General features: G+C 43.6%; 1 protein-coding gene across 3 annotated transcripts in view; it reads right to left on the bottom strand.

Moving 5' to 3' along the window:
- Positions 1 to 6,270: 6,270 nt before the first annotated feature.
- pusl1 (pseudouridine synthase like 1) overlaps positions 6,271 to 22,444 on the bottom strand; it is a 46,142-nt gene continuing 29,968 nt past the window's right edge. For all 3 annotated transcript variants that reach the window (XM_071336917.1, XM_071336919.1, XM_071336918.1), the window contains 4 exons: positions 20,007 to 20,177; positions 8,598 to 8,652; positions 8,279 to 8,441; positions 6,271 to 7,842 (listed from right to left, as the gene is read on the bottom strand). In XM_071336917.1, coding sequence (XP_071193018.1) covers positions 7,805 to 7,842; positions 8,279 to 8,441; positions 8,598 to 8,652; positions 20,007 to 20,177 — 427 coding nt within the window. In that variant the 3' untranslated portion in view covers positions 6,271 to 7,804. The remainder of the gene's footprint in view (positions 7,843 to 8,278; positions 8,442 to 8,597; positions 8,653 to 20,006; positions 20,178 to 22,444) is intronic.

Raw genomic sequence — 22,444 nt, 5'->3', positions numbered from 1 at the left:
GCTTTGTCCAACGAACCACGGCGGAGTTAGTGCCTATTATTATTTCTCTATACGTCTCAAGCAAACTGGAAACAAATTAAAACCGTGATTAGATCTGTAAGAAACAGGAAACCCTTTTAAGCGTAGCACCGGTCATGTACATAACAGACAATTACATTAAAAACATATCCATTTCTCAATGCATTTCCCACCTTATAATATTATTTATCCTATAAAAAGTAGTGATTTAATTGAGTTTTGATTTTCTCTGATGTAATTATAATTGTGTAACATAATTGTAACATTAAGCGCTATGACTATGAAAGCTACAACATTTTGGGGGGGGATTTCGTATTGTACACATACCGTTTAACAGCACTTTTATTTTGAAGTCAAAATCAGAAGAAAACGGAAGTCTTAATTCTGCTTTCGTGACACTAATGTTTTTTACGGTTCAATGTTTCATATCAACAGTGCAGGACCTTTCCATGTGTTCACTGCCACCGTGTGGCTCGGGAGAGAACAGTATTCAATCACTACGTAAACTAAGAATGCGGTACATGTCAAGTAGTGTTAATCATAGTTGTGTGTGTGTGTGTGTGTGTGTGTGTGTGTGTACATAGATAAGTTACAGTACCAGTCAAAAGTTTGGACACACCTTTATACATTGTAGAATAATAGTGAAGACAAAAAAACTATGAAATAACACATGTGGAATCATGTACTAACCAAAAAAGTGTTAAACAAATCAAAATATATTTTATATTTGAGATTCTTCAAAGTAGCCACCCTTTTCCTTAATGACAGTTTTGCACACTATTGGCATTCTCTCAACCTGCTTCATGAGGTAGTCACCTAGAATGCATTTCAATTAACAGGTGTTCCTGTAGAATATCCTTCCAAATGCGTTTGAGCCAATCAGTTGTGTTGTGACAAGGTAGTGGTGGTATACAGAAGATAGCCCTATTTGGTAAAAGACCAAGTCCACATTACGACAAGAACAGCGCAAATAAGCAAAGAGAAACAACAGTCCATCATTACTTTAAGACATGTCAATAACTTTAATAGTTTCTTCAAGTGCAGTCACAAAAACCATCAAGCACTATCATGAAACTGGCTCTCATGAGGACCGCCACAGGAAAGGAAGACCCAGAGTTACCTCTGCTGCAGAGGATAAGTTCAGAGTTACCAGCCTCAGAAATTGCAGCCCAAATAAATCCTTCACATAGTTAAAGTAACGGTGGTGTGGGGGTGCTTTGCTGGTGACACTGTCTGTAATTTATTTAGAATTCACCTGTCAGGAACCACAGAATTCTGCAACGATACGCCATCCCATCTGGTTTGCGCTTAGTGGGACTATCGTTTGTTTTTCAACAGGACTATGACCCAACACACCTCCAGGCTGTGTAAGGGCAGTTTGACAAAGAAGGAGAGTGATGGAGTGCTGCATCAGATGACCTGGCCTTCACAATCACCTGATCTCAACCCAATTGAGATGACTTTGACCACAGAGTGAAGAAAAAGCAGCCAATAAGTGCTCAGTATATATGGGAACTCATTCAAGACGGTTGGAAAAGCATTCCTCATGAATTTTGTTGAGAGAATGCCAAGAGTGTGCAAAGCTTTCATCAAGGCAAAGGGTGGCTGCTTTATAGAATCTCAAATATAAAATATATTTTGATTTGTTTAACACTTTTTTGGTTACTACATGATTCCATATGTGTTATTTCATAGTTTTGATGTCTTTACTATTATTCTACAATGTGTATGTGTAGGTGTGTCCAAACGTTTGACTGGTACTGTATATTACAACACCTTAGTGCCTGCCGGAACCTCAGACTGGTTCTTCAGCCATGTTGGGGAGAGGTAATTAATTACCTGAGGATTTTTTTTCCTGCAGAGGAGCTGAGCCACAGGTGCCCCAGTCTACAAAACTCAAGTTGTCATGGAGTATGCCTCCTTGTGCTTTTAAAGGGAATGTAAACAACAACAATAACAATCTGTCCTGCTCCTCTCCCCTCACAGTCCCTTCAGTTTCCCTTAAATCCCGTTGATTTGGCTTCCCAGCCTAACTTAGTTATCCCTCACCCATCATAGCCTTGCCATTCCCAACCAATCAGAGCGCTTGGAAACTGCACCCGTCCACTCAGGTCAGTGTTTATCGTCGTTGTCCGAAGGGAGAAGACGCCGTGTTTCTGACGACTTTTTATTGTCGACAGTAACACGAATGTCTGAATGATTACTTCCTGTTACTTTGATCACTTTCATCCATATGTTCCACTGTATGGCTGTTACTATTCTTTAATGTTAAGAGTTGCCAATGCTGCTTTGCCTATTGTTTATCATATGTAGTATTATTCCGTACTGCCATAAGCGTTATTGCATTGGTTGCAGAAGTGGTTTAACTGTTGTATTGGTAAACATCTTTTGCATGCAGACGCTACCACAGCATTTTCTATAGTGGTCTTTATTAAGGTGTTTTATTGTGCTTCTAGAGTCATCTCAGAGTCATTCTAGAGTCATCCCAGAGTCATTCTAGAGTCATCCCAGAGTCATTCTAGAGTCATTCTAGAGTCATCCCAGAGTCATTCTAGAGTCATCCCAGAGTCATTCTAGAGTCATCCCAGAGTCATTCTAGAGTCATTAGAGTCATCCCAGTCATCCCAGAGTCATTCTAGAGTCATCTCAGAGTCATTCTAGAGTCATCCCAGTCATTCTAGAGTCATCTCAGAGTCATTCTAGTCATCCCAGAGTCATTCTAGAGTCATCTCAGAGTCATTCTAGAGTCATTCTAGAGTCATCCCAGTCATTCTAGAGTCATCTCAGAGTCATTCTAGTCATCCCAGAGTCATTCTAGAGTCCTCCCAGAGTCATTCTAGTCATCCCAGAGTCATTCTAGAGTTATCCCAGAGTCATTCTAGTCATCCCAGAGTCATTCTAGAGTTATCCCAGAGTCATTCTAGAGTCATCCCAGAGTCATTCTAGAGTCATTCTAGAGTCATCCCAGTCATTCTAGAGTCATCTCAGAGTCATTCTAGAGTCATCCCAGTCATTCTAGAGTCATCTCAGAGTCATTCTAGAGTCATTCTAGAGTCATCCCAGTCATTCTAGAGTCATCTCAGAGTCATTCTAGAGTCATTCTAGAGTCATCCCAGTCATTCTAGAGTCATCTCAGAGTCATTCTAGTCATCCCAGAGTCATTCTAGAGTCATTCCAGAGTCATTCTAGAGTCATCCCAGAGTCATTCTAGAGTCATCCTAGAGTCATTCTAGAGTCATCCCAGAGTCATTCTAGAGTCCTCCCAGAGTCATTCTAGAGTCATCCCAGAGTCATTCTAGAGTCATCCCAGAGTCATTCTAGAGTCCTCCCAGAGTCATTCTAGAGTCATCCCAGAGTCATTCTAGAGTCATCCCAGAGTCATCCCAGAGTCATTCTAGAGTCATTCTAGAGTCATCCCAGAGGGTTCTTGGAGCTTGGTCATGCGCAGAGTAATTTATGACTCTGTGGCGCCAGCGCAGATCTGATAAGATCTCAGCCTGGAAGATTCTCACACAAGGCTGGAGAGAGAGAGGGTGCAATACACTTTGACCCTTTGTCAATCCAAGTAATTGGTTTCTCTCTCTCCAAGAGGTTTATGTTTTATAGCGATGCTGTGTTTATAAGCCTTTATAGACATGTTGTAAGTGTAATGCTATTTGTCATTTATTCATGAACATATGTATATTGCATAATTGCAAATGTGTGCATTTATTTTGTCTTATAAAACCACAACAATAAGATTCCATGTCATTCAGATTACCACAGTCATAGAAACATCTAGAAACATCCTCAAATAGAAACAGCTGTGTGTGGTGGTGACTATCAAGAGTACAGTGATGAGCCTTAACATCATGTTCTAACAGGACAGCACTACAGTGGGCAGAACCAAACCAACCAGTTAGAAGTATTTAGCGGGTGAGGGCATTCACAGCCGGCCACTCAGACGGGTGAGGGCATACCAGCCAAACGTTTTTACTGGTCCATCGAGACGGATTTGGTGACCAACATTTTTTTTTTTTTACATGTTCTGTCATTTCTCCGGATTTAGCGACCAATAGTTTTTAAAGGGATACTTCGGGATTTTGGCAAAAAAGGCCCTTTATCTACTTCCCCAGAGTCAGATGAACTTGTGGATACCATTTTTCTCTGTGCTCGGTATGAAGGAAGTTAGAGGTAGTTTCGCGAGCCGATGCTAACTAGCGTTAGCGCAGTGACTGGAAGTCTATGGGTATCTGCTAGCATGATGATTCCCAAAGTATCCCTTTAAAACGTTAGTTTTGGTTTGACTAGGGAATTTGACTGACAACTGACAGGACATGTTGACATGTAGTATTTGGTTTGACATGGGGAATCGTGTTTGGCTGTTTTAGAAGTTTGAGAAAAAAATAGAAGAAACTTGCACACTGCTCTGGATAGTATCACTGCTCATGATAGTACCACTGCTCTGGATAGTATCACTGCTCTGGATAGTATCACTGCTCTTGATAGTATCACTGCTCTGGATAGTATCACTGCTCTGGATAGTATCACTGCTCTGGATAGTATCACTGCTCTGGATAGTATCACTGCTCTTGATAGTATCACTGCTCTTGATAGTATCAATACTCTGGATAGTATCACTGCTCTTGATAGTCTCACTGCTCTTGATAGTATCACTGCTCTTGATAGTATCAATACTCTGGATAGTATCACTGCTCTTGATAGTCTCACTACTCTGGATAGTATCACTGCTCTGGATAGAATCACTGCTCTGGATAGAATCACTGCTCTGGATAGAATCACTGCACTGAATAGTATCACTGCACTGGATAGTATCACTGCTCTTGATAGTATCACTGCTCTTGATAGTATCACTACTCTGGATAGTATCACCGCTCTGGATAGTATCACCGCTCTGGATAGTATCACCGCTCTGGATAGTATCACTACTCTGGATAGTATCACTACTCTGGATAGTATCACCGCTCTGGATAGTATCACTGCTCTTGATAGTATCACTGCTCTTGATAGTATCAATACTCTGGATAGTATCACTGCTCTGGATAGTATCACTGCTCTGGATAGAATCACTGCTCTGGATAGAATCACTGCTCTGGATAGTATCACTGCACTGGATAGTATCACTGCTCTTGATAGTATCACTGCTCTTGATAGTATCACTGCTCTGGATAGTATCACCGCTCTGGATAGTATCACCGCTCTGGATGGTATCACCGCTCTTGATAGTATCACTGCTCTTGATAGTATCAATACTCTGGATAGTATCACTGCTCTTGATAGTCTCACTACTCTGGATAGTATCACTACTCTGGATAGAATCACTGCTCTGGATAGAATCACTGCTCTGGATAGTATCACTGCTCTGGATAGTATCACTGCACTGGATAGTATCACTGCTCTGGATAGTATCACTACTCTGGATAGTATCACTACTCTGGATAGTATCACTGCTCTGGATAGTATCACTGCTCTGATAGTATCACTGCTCTGGATAGTATCACTGCTCTGGTTAGTATCACTGCTCTGGATAGTATCACTGCTCTTGATAGTCTCACTGCTCTGGATAGTCTCACTGCTCTGGATAGTCTCACTGCTCTGGATAGTATCACTGCTCTTGATAGTATCACTGCTCTTGATAGTACCACTGCTCTTGATAGTACCACTGCTCTGGATAGTACCACTGCTCTGGATAGTATCACTGCTCTGGATAGTCTCACTGCTCTGGATAGTATCACTGCTCTTGATAGTATCACTGCTCTTGATAGTACCACTGCTCTGGATAGTATCACTGCTCTTGATAGTATCACTGCTCTTGATAGTATCACTGCTCTTGATAGTATCACTGCTCTTGATAGTATCACTACTCTGGATAGTCTCACTGCTCTGGATAGTCTCACTGCTCTGGATAGTATCACTGCTCTGGATAGTATCACTGCTCTTGATAGTATCACTGCTCTAGATAGTATCACTGCTCTGGATAGTATCACTGCTCTTGATAGTATCACTGCTCTTTAATAAGCTTAACGTCTAAAGATCAGTGTGCAGGTTTCTTCTTTGTTTTCTCATTTCATTCAACCGTTACCAGGCACCTGCAACAGAAAAGAAGATAACTCAGACGAGCGAGTGTCTTTTTGAATGGCTGTTTAGACGTTTGAAATGAGCGATCGTAATTCTGGAGGTTGAGCTGCAACTGTTACATCAGTGAAATCATTTTATAAGACTGAGTACAATTAAGGAACCAGGAACACTGAATACATGAAACATTATTTACAGGCTGGCCAGAGAGAGAACTTATTTAACTCACACAGTAGAATCACCTCCATAGATTAAAGTTTAAGTTTACATAGTCTTAAAACAGATATAATGACCATATTATACATTTTGTAGTACAGCAAGAAATACATATATACACTTAGTACAATACATACTGTACTATACATGAAATAAAGGTTTGTATACCCAACAAAACATTCAAGCAATACCAGGATGTCCACTATGTGTCTCCCACAGGTCCCCGGAGCGGAGGTTGAGAGACATTGTACTGTGGCCCAATCACAAACAGACTCCCAGACCCTACAACTTACGCACTTGTGGAGATCTGAGAGGATTTGATTTGTATAAGCAATATGGTGAAACTTCCACCTGACCCACAGGTTTCAAACTCATTGCACAGAAGACCAAGTGTCAGTGGGTTTTTGCTCTTCCCTTGTACTTGTAATTAAGGTCACTAATTAGTAAGGAACTCCCCTCACCTGGTTGTCTAGGTCTCAGTAAGGAACTCCCCTCACCTGGTTGTCTAGGTCTCAGTAAGGAACTCCCCTCACCTGGTTGTCTAGGTTTCAGTAAGGAACTCCCCTCACCTGGTTGTCTAGGTCTCAGTAAGGAACTCCCCTCACCTGGTTGTCTAGGTCTCAGTAAGGAACTCCCCTCACCTGGTTGTCTAGGTTTCAGTAAAGAACTCCCCTCACCTGGTTGTCTAGGTCTCAGTAAGGAACTCCCCTCACCTGGTTGTCTAGGTCTCAGTAAAGACCTCCCCCCACCTGGTTGTCTAGGTCTCAGTAAGGAACTCCCCTCAACTGGTTGTCTAGGTCTCAGTAAGGAACTCCCCTCACCTGGTTGTCTAGGTCTCAGTAAGGAACTCCCCTCACCTGGTTGTCTAGGTCTCAGTAAGGAACTCCCCTCACCTGGTTGTCTAGGTCTCAGTAAGGAACTCCCCTCACCTGGTTGTCTAGTTCTCAGTAAAGAACTCCCCTCACCTGGTTGTCTAGGTCTCAGTAAGGAACTCCCCTCACCTGGTTGTCTAGGTCTCAGTAAGGAACTCCCCTCACCTGGTTGTCTAGGTCTCAGTAAAGAACTCCCCTCACCTGGTTGTCTAGGTCTCAGTAAAGAACTCCCCTCACCTGGTTGTCTAGGTCTCAGTAAGGAACTCCCCTCACCTGGTTGTCTAGGTCTCAGTAAGGAACTCCCCTGACCTGGTTGTCTAGGTCTCAGTAAGGAACTCCCCTCACCTGGTTGTCTAGGTCTCAGTAAGGAACTCCCCTCACCTGGTTGTCTAGGTCTCAGTAAAGACCTCCCCTCACCTGGGTATCTAGGTGTTAGAAAACTAAAACCTGCAGACACTAGATCCTCCATGGTATTAGTTTGACACCCCTGACCTAGCCTATCAGAGGGGCAAATTGGAGGTATTAGTAAATTGCTTTTCAAATCTTCTGAGATCTCCACAAATGCGTAGGGCATAACGTCTAGGGGTCCATTTGGGATTGGGCCTAGGTCATTAGAACCACAATCAACTCTGTGAATCCTCCTGAGTGTAAAGCTGCAGGTCTGTGGAAGACAAAAACAACAGACATCAGAAAGGAAAAATGGTGCCCTAAAATAATTTCTCTAGAAAGGTCAAAATGAAGGTATATTGTGTGAACTGTATCTGAACATTTTACTTGCCATCAATGTCCTTGCTTCCACCGTCATTGTTTTATCAATTCCTCACAGCTCAGGACGTCGTCTGAGGGAGGAATTGAGGAAACAAGGACGGAGGAAACATGGGGAGAATCTCAATTGCACTTCCTTGATTCCTCACGTCTTCTCTCCTCACCTCCTTCTCATTGGCTCCCCTTTGACCTACCCCTCTAACCTTCTAATCCAATGGGTTTTGAGAAGGAGGTGAGGAGAGAGAATGCGAGGAATCAAGAGAAGTGCAATTGATTTTGACTGCTACTAATAAAGTTTTCAGACACACACTGGAGAGTTAGGTGAGGCTTACCTGACCGGTCGTACTCCACCCTGGTGAGGAAGAGTCCTTCTGGGGGTGATGTGAGCTTGTGTGGGTAGGCCTGAGAGTCCTGGGCCTCCAGTAATTCCTTCACCCCAGAGACAGACATCTGTCCCTGGCCAACTGCCACCAGAGCCCCTGTCATCCTACGCACCTTTAACAAAGCAGAGGAGTAACACTGTCTGGGTTCACATGCACCACTGATGCATAATAATCATGGTTTTTATTACCACGGTACCGGCACCACTAATATTCACCAACGGATGGCGATCAGCACTCAGGCTGGCGGTGACGCTGGAATACAACGTACCTGTTTGTAGAGGAAGGATCTGCTTTTGAAGGTGAGCTCCCAGAACTGAATATCTCTGCAAGAAGACAACAGACATTTAAAATATTGCAGAGAGAGAGAGAGACAGAGACAGACAGAGACGGAGACAGACAGTAAAACAACACCAGTAATGACATCATCGTACCACAAGCCTGGAGGTGTGGTAACTGTTGTCTTAAAACATTGTGTCAACATCACAGCAACAATGTCTACCCCTGGACTGATTGTCAGGTGTAATACTGTATCTGATGGTCACAAGGATATAAGGCTCCTAATAATGGCTAATGTGGGTTTAGTCTAATTACCTTTTTAAGTGGTATTCCAGTGTTAGTCTGCAGGGAGAGAAATATGGTGTGTGTGTGTGTGTGTGTGTGTGTGTGTGTGTGTGTGTGTGTGTGTGTGTGTGTGTGTGTGTGTGTGTGTGTGTGTGTGTGTGTGTGTGTGTGTGTGTGTGTGTGTGTGTGTGAGAGAGCATTGAGTAATGGTGCCCATTCATTCATTATCTGATTTGCTTCCCGCTTGACCTGAACGCCAAGCGTCACGTCTGGAAGAAACCTGGCACCATCCCTACGGTGATGGCAGCATCATGCATCATGCTGTGGGGATGTTGTTCAGCTGCAGGGACTGGGAGACTAGTCAGGATCGAGGGAAAGATGAAAGGAGCAAAGTACAGAGAGATCCTTGATGAAAATCTGCTCCAGAGCACTCAGGTCCTCAGACTGGGGCGAAGATTCACCTTCCAACAGGACAACGACCCTAAGCACACAACCAAGACAACGCAGGAGTGGCTTCAGGACAAGTCTCTGAATGTCCTTGAGTGGCCCAACCAGAGCCCGGACTTGAACCCGATCGAACATCTCTGGAGAGACCTGAAAATAGCTGTGCAGCAACGCTCCCCATCCAACCTGACAGAGGTTGAGAGGATCTGCAGAGAATAATGGGAGAAACTCCCCAAATACAGTTGTGCCAAGCTTGTAGCATCATACCCAAGAAGACTCGAGGTTGTAATCGCTGCCAAAGGTGCTTCAACAAAGTACTGAGTAAAGGGTCTGAATACTTATGCGATATTTCCATTGTTTTTTTTTTATATAAATTTGCACACATTTCTAAAAACAATGTTTTTGCTTTGTCACTATGGGGTATTGTGTGTAGATTGATGAGGGGGGGGGGGGACAATTTAATCAATTTTAGAATGAGGCTGTAACGTAACAAAATGTGGAAAAAGTCAAGGGGTCTGAATACTTTCCGAATGCTCTGTATCTGATCTGATGGTCAAGGATACAGGGCTCCTAAAAATGGCTAAATAGGTGGGTTTAGACTAATTACCTATTTTAGTGGTATTTCAGTCTTAATCTGCAGGGAGAGAAATATGGTGTGTGTGTGTGTGTGTGTGTGTATGTGTGTGTGAGCATTTAGTAAATGGTGCCCATTCATTCATTATCTGATCTGCTTCTCGCTCGTTGCTGTGAGTCAATGTTTTTGACGTAGTATAAACGTCAGCAGGCAGCATCCTCTCTGTGTGTGTGTGTGTGTGTGTGTGTGTGTGTGTGTGTGTGTGTGTGTGTGTGTGTGTGAACCTCTGCTCTTCTGCCATCTCTCCCTGCAGACTGAAAGCATATAGGGCTGGGAGAATCTCCCGTCATATTAGTCATAGGGCTGGGAGAATCTCCCGTCATATTAGTCATAGGGCTGGGAGAATCTCCCGTCATATTAGTCATAGTGCTGGGAGAATCTCCCGTCATAGTAGTCATAGGGCTGGGAGAATCTCCCGTCATATCAGTCATAGTGCTGGGAGAATCTCCCGTCATATTAGTCATAGGGCTGGGAGAATCTCCCGTCATATCAGTCATAGGGCTGGGAGAATCTCCCGTCATATTAGTCATAGGGCTGGGAGAATCTCCCGTCATATTAGTCATAGGGCTGGGAGAATCTCCCGTCATATTAGTCATAGGGCTGGGAGAATCTCCCGTCATATTAGTCATAGTGCTGGGAGAATCTCCCGTCATATTAGTCATAGGGCTGGGAGAATCTCCCATCATATTAGTCATAGGGCTGGGAGAATCTCCCGTCATATTAGTCATAGGGCTGGGTGAATCTCCCGTCATATTAGTCATAGTGCTGGGTGAATCTCCCGTCATGTTAGTCATAGTGCTGGGAGAATCTCCCGTCATATTAGTCATAGGGCTGGGTGAATCTCCCGTCATATTAGTCATAGTGCTGGGTGAATCTCCCGTCATGTTAGTCATAGTGCTGGGAGAATCTCCCGTCATATTAGTCATAGGGCTGGGAGAATCTCCCGTCATATTAGTCATAGGCCTCGGAGAATCTCCCGTCATATTAGTCATAGGGCTGGGAGAATCTCCCGTCATATTAGTCATAGTGCTGGGAAATGCCAGGGACCTCACAATGCAATATTATCACGATAGTTAGGTGCCGACACAATATGTATTGCGATACTCACAATTCTATATGTATTGCGATACTCACGATTCTATATGTATTGCGATACTCACGATTCTATATGTATTGCGATACTCACGATTCTATATGTATTGCAATACAATACTGTACTTTTGTGATTCGATGTTTCAAACATAGTGCTCATGAGAAAATCGCCCCCCCCCTCCTATTTAAAAAAGAAGATGGAGAATAAGCTATGAAGGAAAAATACTGGAGGTACAGCCGACTACCTCAAAATAAATAACGCGATATTGTCAAAAAGATTTACGATATATCGTCAAAAATAATACCCCGATATGCAACTGTATCTATTTTTCCCCCATTCTCACCCCACATCACTCATTGGCTTAATCGTCCTAAACTACCAACCAATCATCTCCCACAACACCTCCCCCCACGTGTCTTGGGCACCTCTACATTCAGCAGCTGAGCTGACTCCATACTGCACTGACACAAGGCAGAACAGACAGTTGCTGCTTCATTAAAACTGGTTAATTGTGATAAAATAATGTTACTACAGTAGTTAGCTACCTTTTTTATTGAAGGATCGTTGTATTTAGTGTTTCACAAGCTGGTTAGCTTCTCTTTATTATGAAGTGGCTATCTCTGGCTTAGAGATATAATGAAGTATTGGTGTACGTTATCAAACGTCAGAAATACCTCTCCTTCCACCACTAAACTACTTAGCTAGATGTAAAATTGCGGGACTAAGACCTCCTCGGGCAAACCGTCAAAAATTAATTAATTACATATTCTTATTCAGAAAAAAAAATGGAGGGTGAAGTGTTGTTGTTGTTGCTAAGTAATATGCTGAGATTCTTGGGAAGAAGCTGCCAAGGGAACCGATTGGCTAAAATGAACTACTTTATTCAGTTGGTCACCGCTCAGGTTATGGATGTGTCACTGCAACCTTAAAGGTACTAAATGATGTCACCATTGTCCTTGATTCTAAGCAATGTTGTGTTGCTATTTTTATTGACTTGGCCAAAGCTTTTGATACGGTAGACCAGATATTCCCAAACTGGTGTATACCTGGTCCCCCCAGGGGTAGGGCCGCCGGGGGTACGCCAAATAAAAATGTGATTCACATTTGAAATAAAAAAATAAAAAATTAAATTCTTCACATTTTCAAACAGTCCAATAATATTTTCCAACAGGACTATACATTTGGGGCGGCAGCGTGGCCTAGTGGTTAGAGCGTTGTACTAGTAACCGAAAGGTTGCAAGATCGAATCCCCGAGCTGACAAGGTAAAAATCTGTCGTTCTGCCCCTGAACAAGGTAGTTAACCCACTGTTCCTAGGCCGTCATTGTAAATAAGAATTTGTTCTTAACTGACTTGCCTTGTTAAATAAAGGTCAAATTAAAATTAATTTTAAATTTAAAAATAAAAAGTATCCTCGTTTCCCTGTCAGAAATAAAATTAAACCATCTAGTGTTCAGCAAAATAACAACACAATACAGGTAGCCTAGTCAAATAATGAACATCCAATCACATTAACCGTTACTCTCTCGCGGGAATTCCACTGTTATGTAGCTGCTGCTCATTCCGTTTGCTGGAAAATTGATAAATAAAAAAGTAGAGCTGGTATGAATCCATAGAGACACATACTACCAGCTACTACTACTACTATCTACTGATAGTACTGCTACTACCAGCTCTACTGATAGTACTGCTACTACCAGCTCTACTGATAGTACTGCTCCTACCAGCTCTACTGATAGTACTGCTACTACCAGCTCTACCGATAGTACTGCTACTACCAGCTCTACCGATAGTACTGCTACTACCAGCTCTACTGATAGTACTGCTACTACCAGCTCTACTGATAGTACTGCTATTACCAGCTCTACTGATAGGACTGCTACTACCAGCTCTACTGATAGTACTGCTACTACCAGCTCTACTGATAGGACTGCTACTACCAGCTCTACTGATAGTACTGCTACTACCAGCTCTACTGATAGTACTGCTACTACCAGCTCTACTGATAGGACTGCTACTACCAGCTCTACCGATAGTACTGCTACTACCAGCTCTACTGATAGTACTGCTACTAACAGCTCTACTGCTACTACCAGCTCTACTGATAGTACTGCTCGTACCAGCTCTACTGCTACTACCAGCTCTACTGCTACTACCAGCTCTACTGATAGTACTGCTACTACCAGCTCTACTGATAGTACTGCTACTACCAGCTCTACTGATAGTACTGCTACTACCAGCTCTACTGATAGTACTGCTACTACCAGCTCTACTGATAGTACTGCTACTACCAGCTCTACTGATAGTACTGCTACTACCAGCTCTACTGATAGTACTGCTACTACCAGCTCTACTGATAGTACTGCTACTACCAGCTCTACTGATACTACCAGCTCTACTGATAGGACTGCTACTACCAGCTCTACTAATAGTACTGCTACTACCAGCTCTACTGATAGTACTGCTACTACCAGCTCTACTGATAGTACTGGTACTACCAGCTCTACTGATAGTACTGCTACTACCAGCTCTACTGATAGTACTGCTACTACCAGCTCTACTAATAGTACTGCTACTACCAGCTCTACTGATAGTACTGCTACTACCAGCTCTACTGATAGTACTGCTACTACCAGCTCTACGGATAGTACTGCTACTACCAGCTCTACGGATAGTACTGCTACTACCAGCTCTACTGATAGTACTGCTACTACCAGCTCTACTGCTACTACCAGCTCTACTGATAGTACTGCTACTACCAGCTCTACTGATAGGACTGCTACTACCAGCTCTACTGATAGTACTGCTACTACCAGCTCTACTAATAGGACTGCTACTACCAGCTCTACTGATACTACCAGCTCTACTGATACTACCAGCTCTACTGATAGTACTACTACTACCAGCTCTACTGATAGTACTGCTACTACCAGCTCTACTGATAGGACTGCTACTACCAGCTCTACTGATAGGACTGCTACTACCAGCTCTACTGATAGGACTGCTACTACCAGCTCTACTGATAGGACTGCTACTACCAGCTCTACTGATAGTACTGCTACTACCAGCTCTACTGATAGTACTGCTACTACCAGCTCTACTGATAGTACTGCTACTACCAGCTCTACTGATAGTACTGCTACTACCAGCTCTACTGATAGTACTGCTACTACCAGCTCTACTGCTACTACCAGCTCTACTGAAAGTACTGCTACTACCAGCTCTACGGATAGTACTGCTACTACCAGCTCTACTGAAAGTACTGCTACTACCAGCTCTACTGCTACTACCAGCTCTACTGATAGTACTGCTATTACCAGCTCTACGGATAGTACTGCTACTACCAGCTCTACTGATAGTACTGCTACTACCAGCTCTACTATTAGTACTGCTACTACCAGCTCTACTGATAGTACTGCTACTACCAGCTCTACTGATAGTACTGCTATTACCAGCTCTACTGATAGGACTGCTACTACCAGCTCTACTGATAGAACTGCTACTACCAGCTCTACTGATAGTAATGCTACTACCAGCTCTACTGATAGGACTGCTACTACCAGCTCTACTGCTACTACCAGCTCTACTGCTACTACCAGCTCTACTGATAGTACTGCTACTACCAGCTCTACTGATAGTACTGCTACTACCAGCTCTACTGATAGTACTGCTACTACCAGCTCTACTGATAGGACTGCTACTATCAGCTCTACTGATAGTACTGCTACTACCAGCTCTACTGATAGGACTGATACTACCAGCTCTACTGATAGGACTGATACTACCAGCTCTACTGAAAGTACTGCTACTACCAGCTCTACTGAAAGTACTGCTACTACCAGCTCTACTGATAGTACTGCTACTACCAGCTCTACTGATAGTACTGCTACTACCAGCTCTACTGATAGTACTGCTACTACCAGCTCTACTGCTAGGACTGCTACTACCAGCTCTACTGATAGTACTGCTACTACCAGCTCTACTGCTACTACCAGCTCTACTGATAGTACTGCTACTACCAGCTCTACTGATAGTACTGCTACTACCAGCTCTGATAGGACTGCTGCTACCAGCTCTACTGATAGTACTGCTACTACCAGCTCTACTGATTGTACTTCTACTACCAGCTCTACTGATAGTACTGCTATTACCAGCTCTACTGATAGTACTGCTATTACCAGCTCTACTGATAGTACTGCTACTACCAGCTCTACTGATAGGACTGCTGCTACCAGCTCTACTGCTACTACCAGCTCTACTGATAGTACTGCTACTACCAGCTCTACTACTACTACCAGCTCTACTGATAGTACTGCTACAACCAGCTCTACTGATAGTACTGCTACTACCAGCTCTACTGATAGGACTGCTGCTACCAGCTCTACTGCTACTACCAGCTCTACTGATAGTACTGCTACTACCAGCTCTACTGATAGTACTGCTACTACCAGCTCTACTGATAGTACTGCTACTACCAGCTCTACTGATAGTACTGCTACTACCAGCTCTACTGATAGTACTGCTACTACCAGCTCTACTGATAGTACTGCTACTACCAGCTCTACTGATAGTACTGCTACTACCAGCTCTACTGATAGTACTGCTACTACCAGCTCTACTGATAGTACTGCTACTACCAGCTCTACTGATAGTACTGCTACTACCAGCTCTACTGATAGTACTGCTACTACCAGCTCTACTGTTAGTACTGCTACTACCAGCTCTACTGATAGTACTGCTACTACCAGCTCTACTGTTAGTACTGCTACTACCAGCTCTACTGATAGTACTGCTATTACCAGCTCTACTGATAGGACTGCTACTACCAGCTCTACCGATAGTACTGCTACTACCAGCTCTACCGATAGGACTGCTACTACCAGCTCTACCGATAGGACTGCTACTACCAGCTCTACCGATAGGACTGCTACTACCAGCTCTACTGATAGTACTGCTACTACCAGCTCTACTGATAGTACTGCTACTACCAGCTCTACTGGTAGTACTGCTACTACCAGCTCTACTGTTAGTACTGCTACTACCAGCTCTACTGATAGTACTGCTACTACCAGCTCTACTGATAGTACTGCTACTACCAGCTCTACTGATAGGACTGCTACTACCAGCTCTACTGATAGGACTGCTACTACCAGCTCTACTGATAGTACTGCTACTACCAGCTCTACTGATAGTACTGCTACTACCAGCTCTACTGATAGTACTGCTACTACCAGCTCTACTGTTAGTACTGCTACTACCAGCTCTACTGATAGTACTGGTACTACCAGCTCTACTGTTAGTACTGCTACTACCAGCTCTACTGATACTACCAGCTCTACTGATAGTACTGCTACTACCAGCTCTACTGATAGCACTGCTACTACCAGCTCTACTGATAGCACTGCTACTACCAGCTCTACTGCTACTACCAGCTCTACTGATAGTACTGCTACTACCAGCTCTACTGCTACTACCAGCTCTACTGATAGTACTGCTACTACCAATTGTACATGTACTTGGGGGAAAGGCCAAAAAAACTACACAGACAACACCTTCATCAAACAACACTGTTTCACGACACATCAGTGACCTGGCAGGAGATGTTTTGAAACAATTACTGCTTTGCATACAAGCCAGTGAATTATATGCGTTACAGCTGGATGAGTCAACAGACGTGGCGGGCCTGGCACAGCTCCTGGTACATGTCCGTTACGTTTATGGGGGGTCAATTAAGGAAGACATCCTCTTCTGGAAACCAGGACAACATGAGAGGATATTTTTTTAAGTACTGGACAGCTTTGTGACATCAAATGGACTTTGGTGGTCAAGATGTGTTGGTATCTGTACTGAAGGAGCTAAAGCTGGAGGTTGAATGTTAAAAGGGGTACGGGACTATAAAAAGTTTGGGAACCACTGGAATAGGGAATAGAATAGGGGATAGAATAGGGGATAGAATAGGGAATAGAATAGGGGATAGAATAGGGAGTCATTCTATATATATTCTATATAGGGGATAGAATAGGGGATAGGGAATAGGAGATAGAATAGGGGATAGGGAATAGAATAGGGGATAGGGAATAGGGGATATAATAGGGAATAGGGGATAGGGAATAGAATAGGGGATAGGGAATAGGGGATATAATAGGGAATAGGGGATAGGGAATAGAATAGGGAGTCATTTTAGGTGCTACACTGAGAACTGGGTCACATGCAAATGAATGTCAATGCTGCTGTCTGATGATGACATGTCAGGGGTTAGTGGTTAGGTTTATGGTCTGGGTTAAGGTTAATGTTAGGGTTAAAGGTTAGAGAAAATAGGATTTTCAATGGAAATGAATTTTGGGTATACGGGATAGAAGAACATAATGTGTGTGTGTGTTATAACATGTTGGCAAACGGAACACTGACAAACTGAATGGGAACAGGAATACAATTTAGAGTAGGTTTTATGTCAAAACTATTTCTCAATATTACAAGAACAGAATAAAGAACAGAAAGCATCTGTTTCACATGCAGGATTAGACTGGTGTCTGTGCTTGTGTCTGTATCGGAGTTTGTGTTGCTGTGGAAAGTGAACATAAAACAAAAAATTCTAGAACATCCGACGACATTATAGAACAGCAACGACATTCTAGAACCGCAACGACATTCTAGAACCGCAACAACATTCTAGAACCGCAACGACATTCTAGAACAGCAACGACATTATCGAACAGCAATGACATTCTAGAACCGCAACGACATTCTAGAACCGCAACGACCTTCTAGAACAGCAACGACATTCTAGAACAGCAACGACATTCTAGAACAGCAACGACATTCTAGAACCACAACAACATTCTAGAACAGCAACAACATTCTAGAACAGCAACAACATTCTAGAACAGCAGCGACATTCTAGAACAGCAACGACATTATAGAACAGCAACAACATTCTAGAACCGCAACAACATTCTAGAACCGCAACAACATTCTAGAAGCTCTCCTCCTCTGGAACTCCTCTGATCCTTGTGTAATCTCCTCCTGTCCCGTCTTGCCCTGTCCTGCCCTGTCTCTCCAGTGCTCTTCATACTCTCCTACCACTACTCTATATCATTGTACACCACCGTACTAAAAGTGTGGCGAAACCTTTGGGCTTATCAATAATTCACAAGCAGGCTTCCCCTGTTTCTTACTATAGGGACCTTTATGAAATACACTACATGGCCAAAAGTATATAAACACCCCTTCAAATGGGTGGATTCTGCTATTTCAGCCACGCCCGTTGCTGATAGGTGTATAAAAACCGAGCACGCAGCCAATACTTTAAAAAGAAAGTAAAAAATGGTTTGATGTCTGCTGTGCCCATATGAAATGTACCCTACGATGTCACTGCAGTGATGAGATAGACGTTCTTCTTCTTTTGTTTTTATGTTTTATTATCTCTCTGTCATACTGTGTTCAACCGTGTTGGATCTTGTTTCACGAGGACCACAACGGAAATAAGTCCCAGACTTTATTGTATGTTATCTTCAATGATTTCAAAGTGGTAGGCCACATAAGCTCACAGAACAGGAACGCCGACTGTTGCATCACTCACTACCAAGTTCCAAACTGCCTCTGGAAGCAACGTCAGCACAATAACTGTTAGTCGGGGAGCTTCATGGCCGAGCAGCTGCACACAAGCCTAAGATCACCATGCGCAATGCCAAGCGTCGGCTGGAGTGGTGTAAAGCTCACCGCCATTGGTCTCTGGAGCAGTGGAAACGCGTTCTGTGGGGGGATGAATCACGCTTCACCATCTGGCAGTCCGACGTTATGAATCTACCTGCCCGAATGCATAGTGCCCACTGTAAAGTTTGGTGGAGGAGGAATATTGGTCTGGGGCTGCTTTTCATGGTTCAGGGCTCTTAGTTCCAGTGAAGGGAAATCTTAACGCTACAGCATACAATTACATTCTAGACGATTCTGTGCTTCCAACTTGGTGGCAAAAGTTTGGGGAAGGCTCTTTCCTGTTTCAGCATGACAATTCCCCCGTGCACAAAGCGAGGTACATACAGAAATAGTTTGTTGAAATCGGTGTGGAACAACATTGCTGGCCTGCACAGAGCCCTCACCTCAACCCCCATCGAACACTTTTGGGATGAATTGGAATGCAGACTGCGAGCCAGGCCTAATCACCCAACATCAGTGCCCAACCTCACTAATGCTCTTGTGCATGAATGGAAGCAAGTCCCCACAGCAATGTTCCGACATCTAGTGGAAAGCCTTCCCAGAAGAGTGGAGGCTGTTACAGCAGCAAAGGGGGGGGGGGGTGACCAACTCCATATTAACACCCATGATAATGGTATGAGATGTTCGATGAGCAGGCAGGTGTCCATATACTTTTGGCCATGTAGTGTATGTACACAGAGCTCGGGCCGAGAGAAAATGAGCTAAATCTGGTGCAATAACATGTTGTACAAATAAACACATAAAAGACAAATAAACACATATAAATATGACTGGTTTGAATACATACCATCCGTCTCTCAACCCATATTTCAGGGGTTAATAATTAAGGCATGAAAATGGTATTTAGTACAGGAACAACCCATCCAGAGGAATAAACCATTTAGTTCACCAAAGGTCTCTCCAACACCCCCACTAAACTCCATTATGGATTATTCCCCTTCTAGGTAGAGGCCACTACAATGATCAGATCTGAAAAATGATGATTGATTCTAATAATATTCAGGAGGGTTTTTAAACTAATCCAAATCCCCACCAATGTAAACATGGTGTTGGGCACTAAAGGCTTTCTGACACACTGTGGCTATTGCACAGTTAGGGTAAGGGCTATCGTTAGGGTTAAAGGTCAGGGGTTAGAGGTCAGGGTACCTGTGGAAATGTCTTTGTATACGAAAGCATCCCCAGGCTCCAAAATAGGGTTAGGATTAGGGTCAGGGGTTAGAGGTCAGAGGTTACCTGTGGAAGTGTTTGTGTACAAAGGCGTCTCCGAGTTCCAGACTGGCCTTCTCCAGGGTCTTTACCGGGTCTTTAAACGGTGTCTCAGAGTTCAGGGCTCGGAAGGAGCTGAAGTTATGGGTACCCACCAGCAGGGCGGCAGCATCGCGCATCGCACCGACATCCAGGTCGCTGTCAGGAGGAAGAGAAGGCATATGTTAAAGGGTAAAGGTTAAGGGTTATACAGTGGGGAGAACAAGTATTTGATACACTGCCGATTTTGCAGGTTTTCCTACTTACAAAGCATGTAGAGGTCTGTAATTTTTATCATAGGTACACTTCAACTGTGAGAGACGGAATCTAAAACAAAAATCCAGAAAATCACATTGTATGATTTTTAAGTAATTCCTTTGCATTTTATTGCATGACATAAGTATTTGATACATCAGAAAAGCAGAACTTAATATTTGGTACAGAAACCTTTGTTTGCAATTACAGAGATCATACGTTTCCTGTAGTTCTTGACCAGGTTTGCACACACTGCAGCAGGGATTTTGGCCCACTCCTCCATACAGACCTTCTCCAGATCCTTCAGGTTTCGGGGCTGTCGCTGGGCAATACGTAATTTCAGCTCCCTCCAAAGATTTTCTATTGGATTCAGGTCTGGAGACTGGCTAGACCACTTCAGGACCTTGAGATGCTTCTTACGGAGCCACTCCTTAGTTGCCCTGGCTGTGTGTTTCGGGTCGTTGTCATGCTGGAAGACCCAGCCACGACCCATCTTCAATGCTCTTACTGAGGGAAGGAGGTTGTTGGCCAAGATCTCGCGATACATGGCCCCATCCATCCTCCCCTCAATACGGTGCAGTCGTCCTGTCCCCTTTGCAGAAAAGCAGCCCCAAAGAATGATGTTTCCACCTCCATGCTTCACGTTTGGGATGGGTTCTTGGGGTTGTACTCATCCTTCTTCTTCCTCCAAACACAGCGAGTGGAGTTTAGACCAAAAAGTTATATTTTTGTCTCATCAGACCACATGACCTTCTCCCATTCCTCCTCTGGATCATCCAGATGGTCATTGGCAAACTTCAGACGGGCCTGGACATGCGCTGGCTTGAGCAGGGGGACCTTGCGTGCGCTGCAGGATTTTAATCCATGACGGCGTAGTGTGTTACTAATGGTTTTCTTTGAGACTGTGGTCCCAGCTCTCTTCAGGTCATTGACCAGGTCCTGCCGTGTAGTTCTGGGCTGATCCCTCACCTTCCTCATGATCATTGATGCCCCACGAGGTGATATCTTGCATGGAGCCCCAGACCGAGGGTGATTGACCGTCATCTTGAACTTCTTCCATTTTCTAATAATTGCGCCAACAGTTGTTGCCTTCTCACCAAGCTGCTTGCCTATTGTCCCGTAGCCCATCCCAGCCTTGTGCAGGTCTACAATTTTATCCCTGATGTCCTTACACAGCTCTCTGGTCTTGGCCATTGTGGAGAGGTTGGAGTCTGTTTGATTGAGCGTGTGGACAGGTGTCTTTTATACAGGTAACGAGTTCAAACAGGTGCAGTTAATACAGGTAATGAGTGGAGAACAGGAGGGCTTCTTAAAGAAAAACTAACAGGTCTGTGAGAGCCGGAATTCTTACTGGTTGGTAGGTGATCAAATACTTATGTCATGCAATAAAATGCAAATTAATTACTTAAAAATCATACAATGTGATTTTCTGGATTTTTGTTTTAGATTCCGTCTCTCACAGTTGAAGTGTACCTATGATAAAAATTACAGACCTCTACATGCTTTGTAAGTAGGAAAACCTGCAAAATCGGCAGTGTATCAAATACTTGTTCTCCCCACTGTATGTATGTTAATTCCTGTAAAATGGTGTCACGACTTCCGCCGAAGTCGGCTCCTCTCCTTGTTGGGGCGGCGTTCGGCGTCACCGGCTTTCTAGCCATCGCCGCTCCATTTTTCATATATCCATTTGTCTTGTCTTGTATCCATACACACCTGGTTTTCATTTCAATCTACTCGTATTTATGTTTCCCATCATGTTTTGTGTGTAATTGTTTCCTGTTATTATGGTGTTTTATGACGCGCTTTACTTTTATGATGTTCCGTGTTTTGAGCGCGTTTTATTTATGTAGTGCTCAGGTTTTTGGAACTAAAATAAAGTTTGCCTGTTTACATCACTCTACTCTTCTGCACCTGACTTCGCCTCTAATACACCCGCTGACAAATGTTGAATGCGTGGACTGTTCTTAACACCTGAGAGACAGGTAAGCTGCTCCCAAAAGAGTGATATGACTATCAAATCAAATCAACTGTAAGGGGTTCAAAAGGTAACAGGTCACATAGGAACTGGTATTGTACTAGGGGCTGACCCCATTTAGTCCACTGGTCAATTGTTTGGTCGATAGGCTGTTGGTTGACTGAGATGTCTTTAGTCGAAGCATATAGCAAAAAAA

The sequence above is a fragment of the Salvelinus alpinus genome, chromosome 12, assembly GCF_045679555.1.
Source record: "Salvelinus alpinus chromosome 12, SLU_Salpinus.1, whole genome shotgun sequence".
NCBI classification, from domain to species: Eukaryota; Metazoa; Chordata; class Actinopteri; order Salmoniformes; family Salmonidae; genus Salvelinus; species Salvelinus alpinus.
This window is presented reverse-complemented; position numbering and strand designations above follow the sequence as displayed.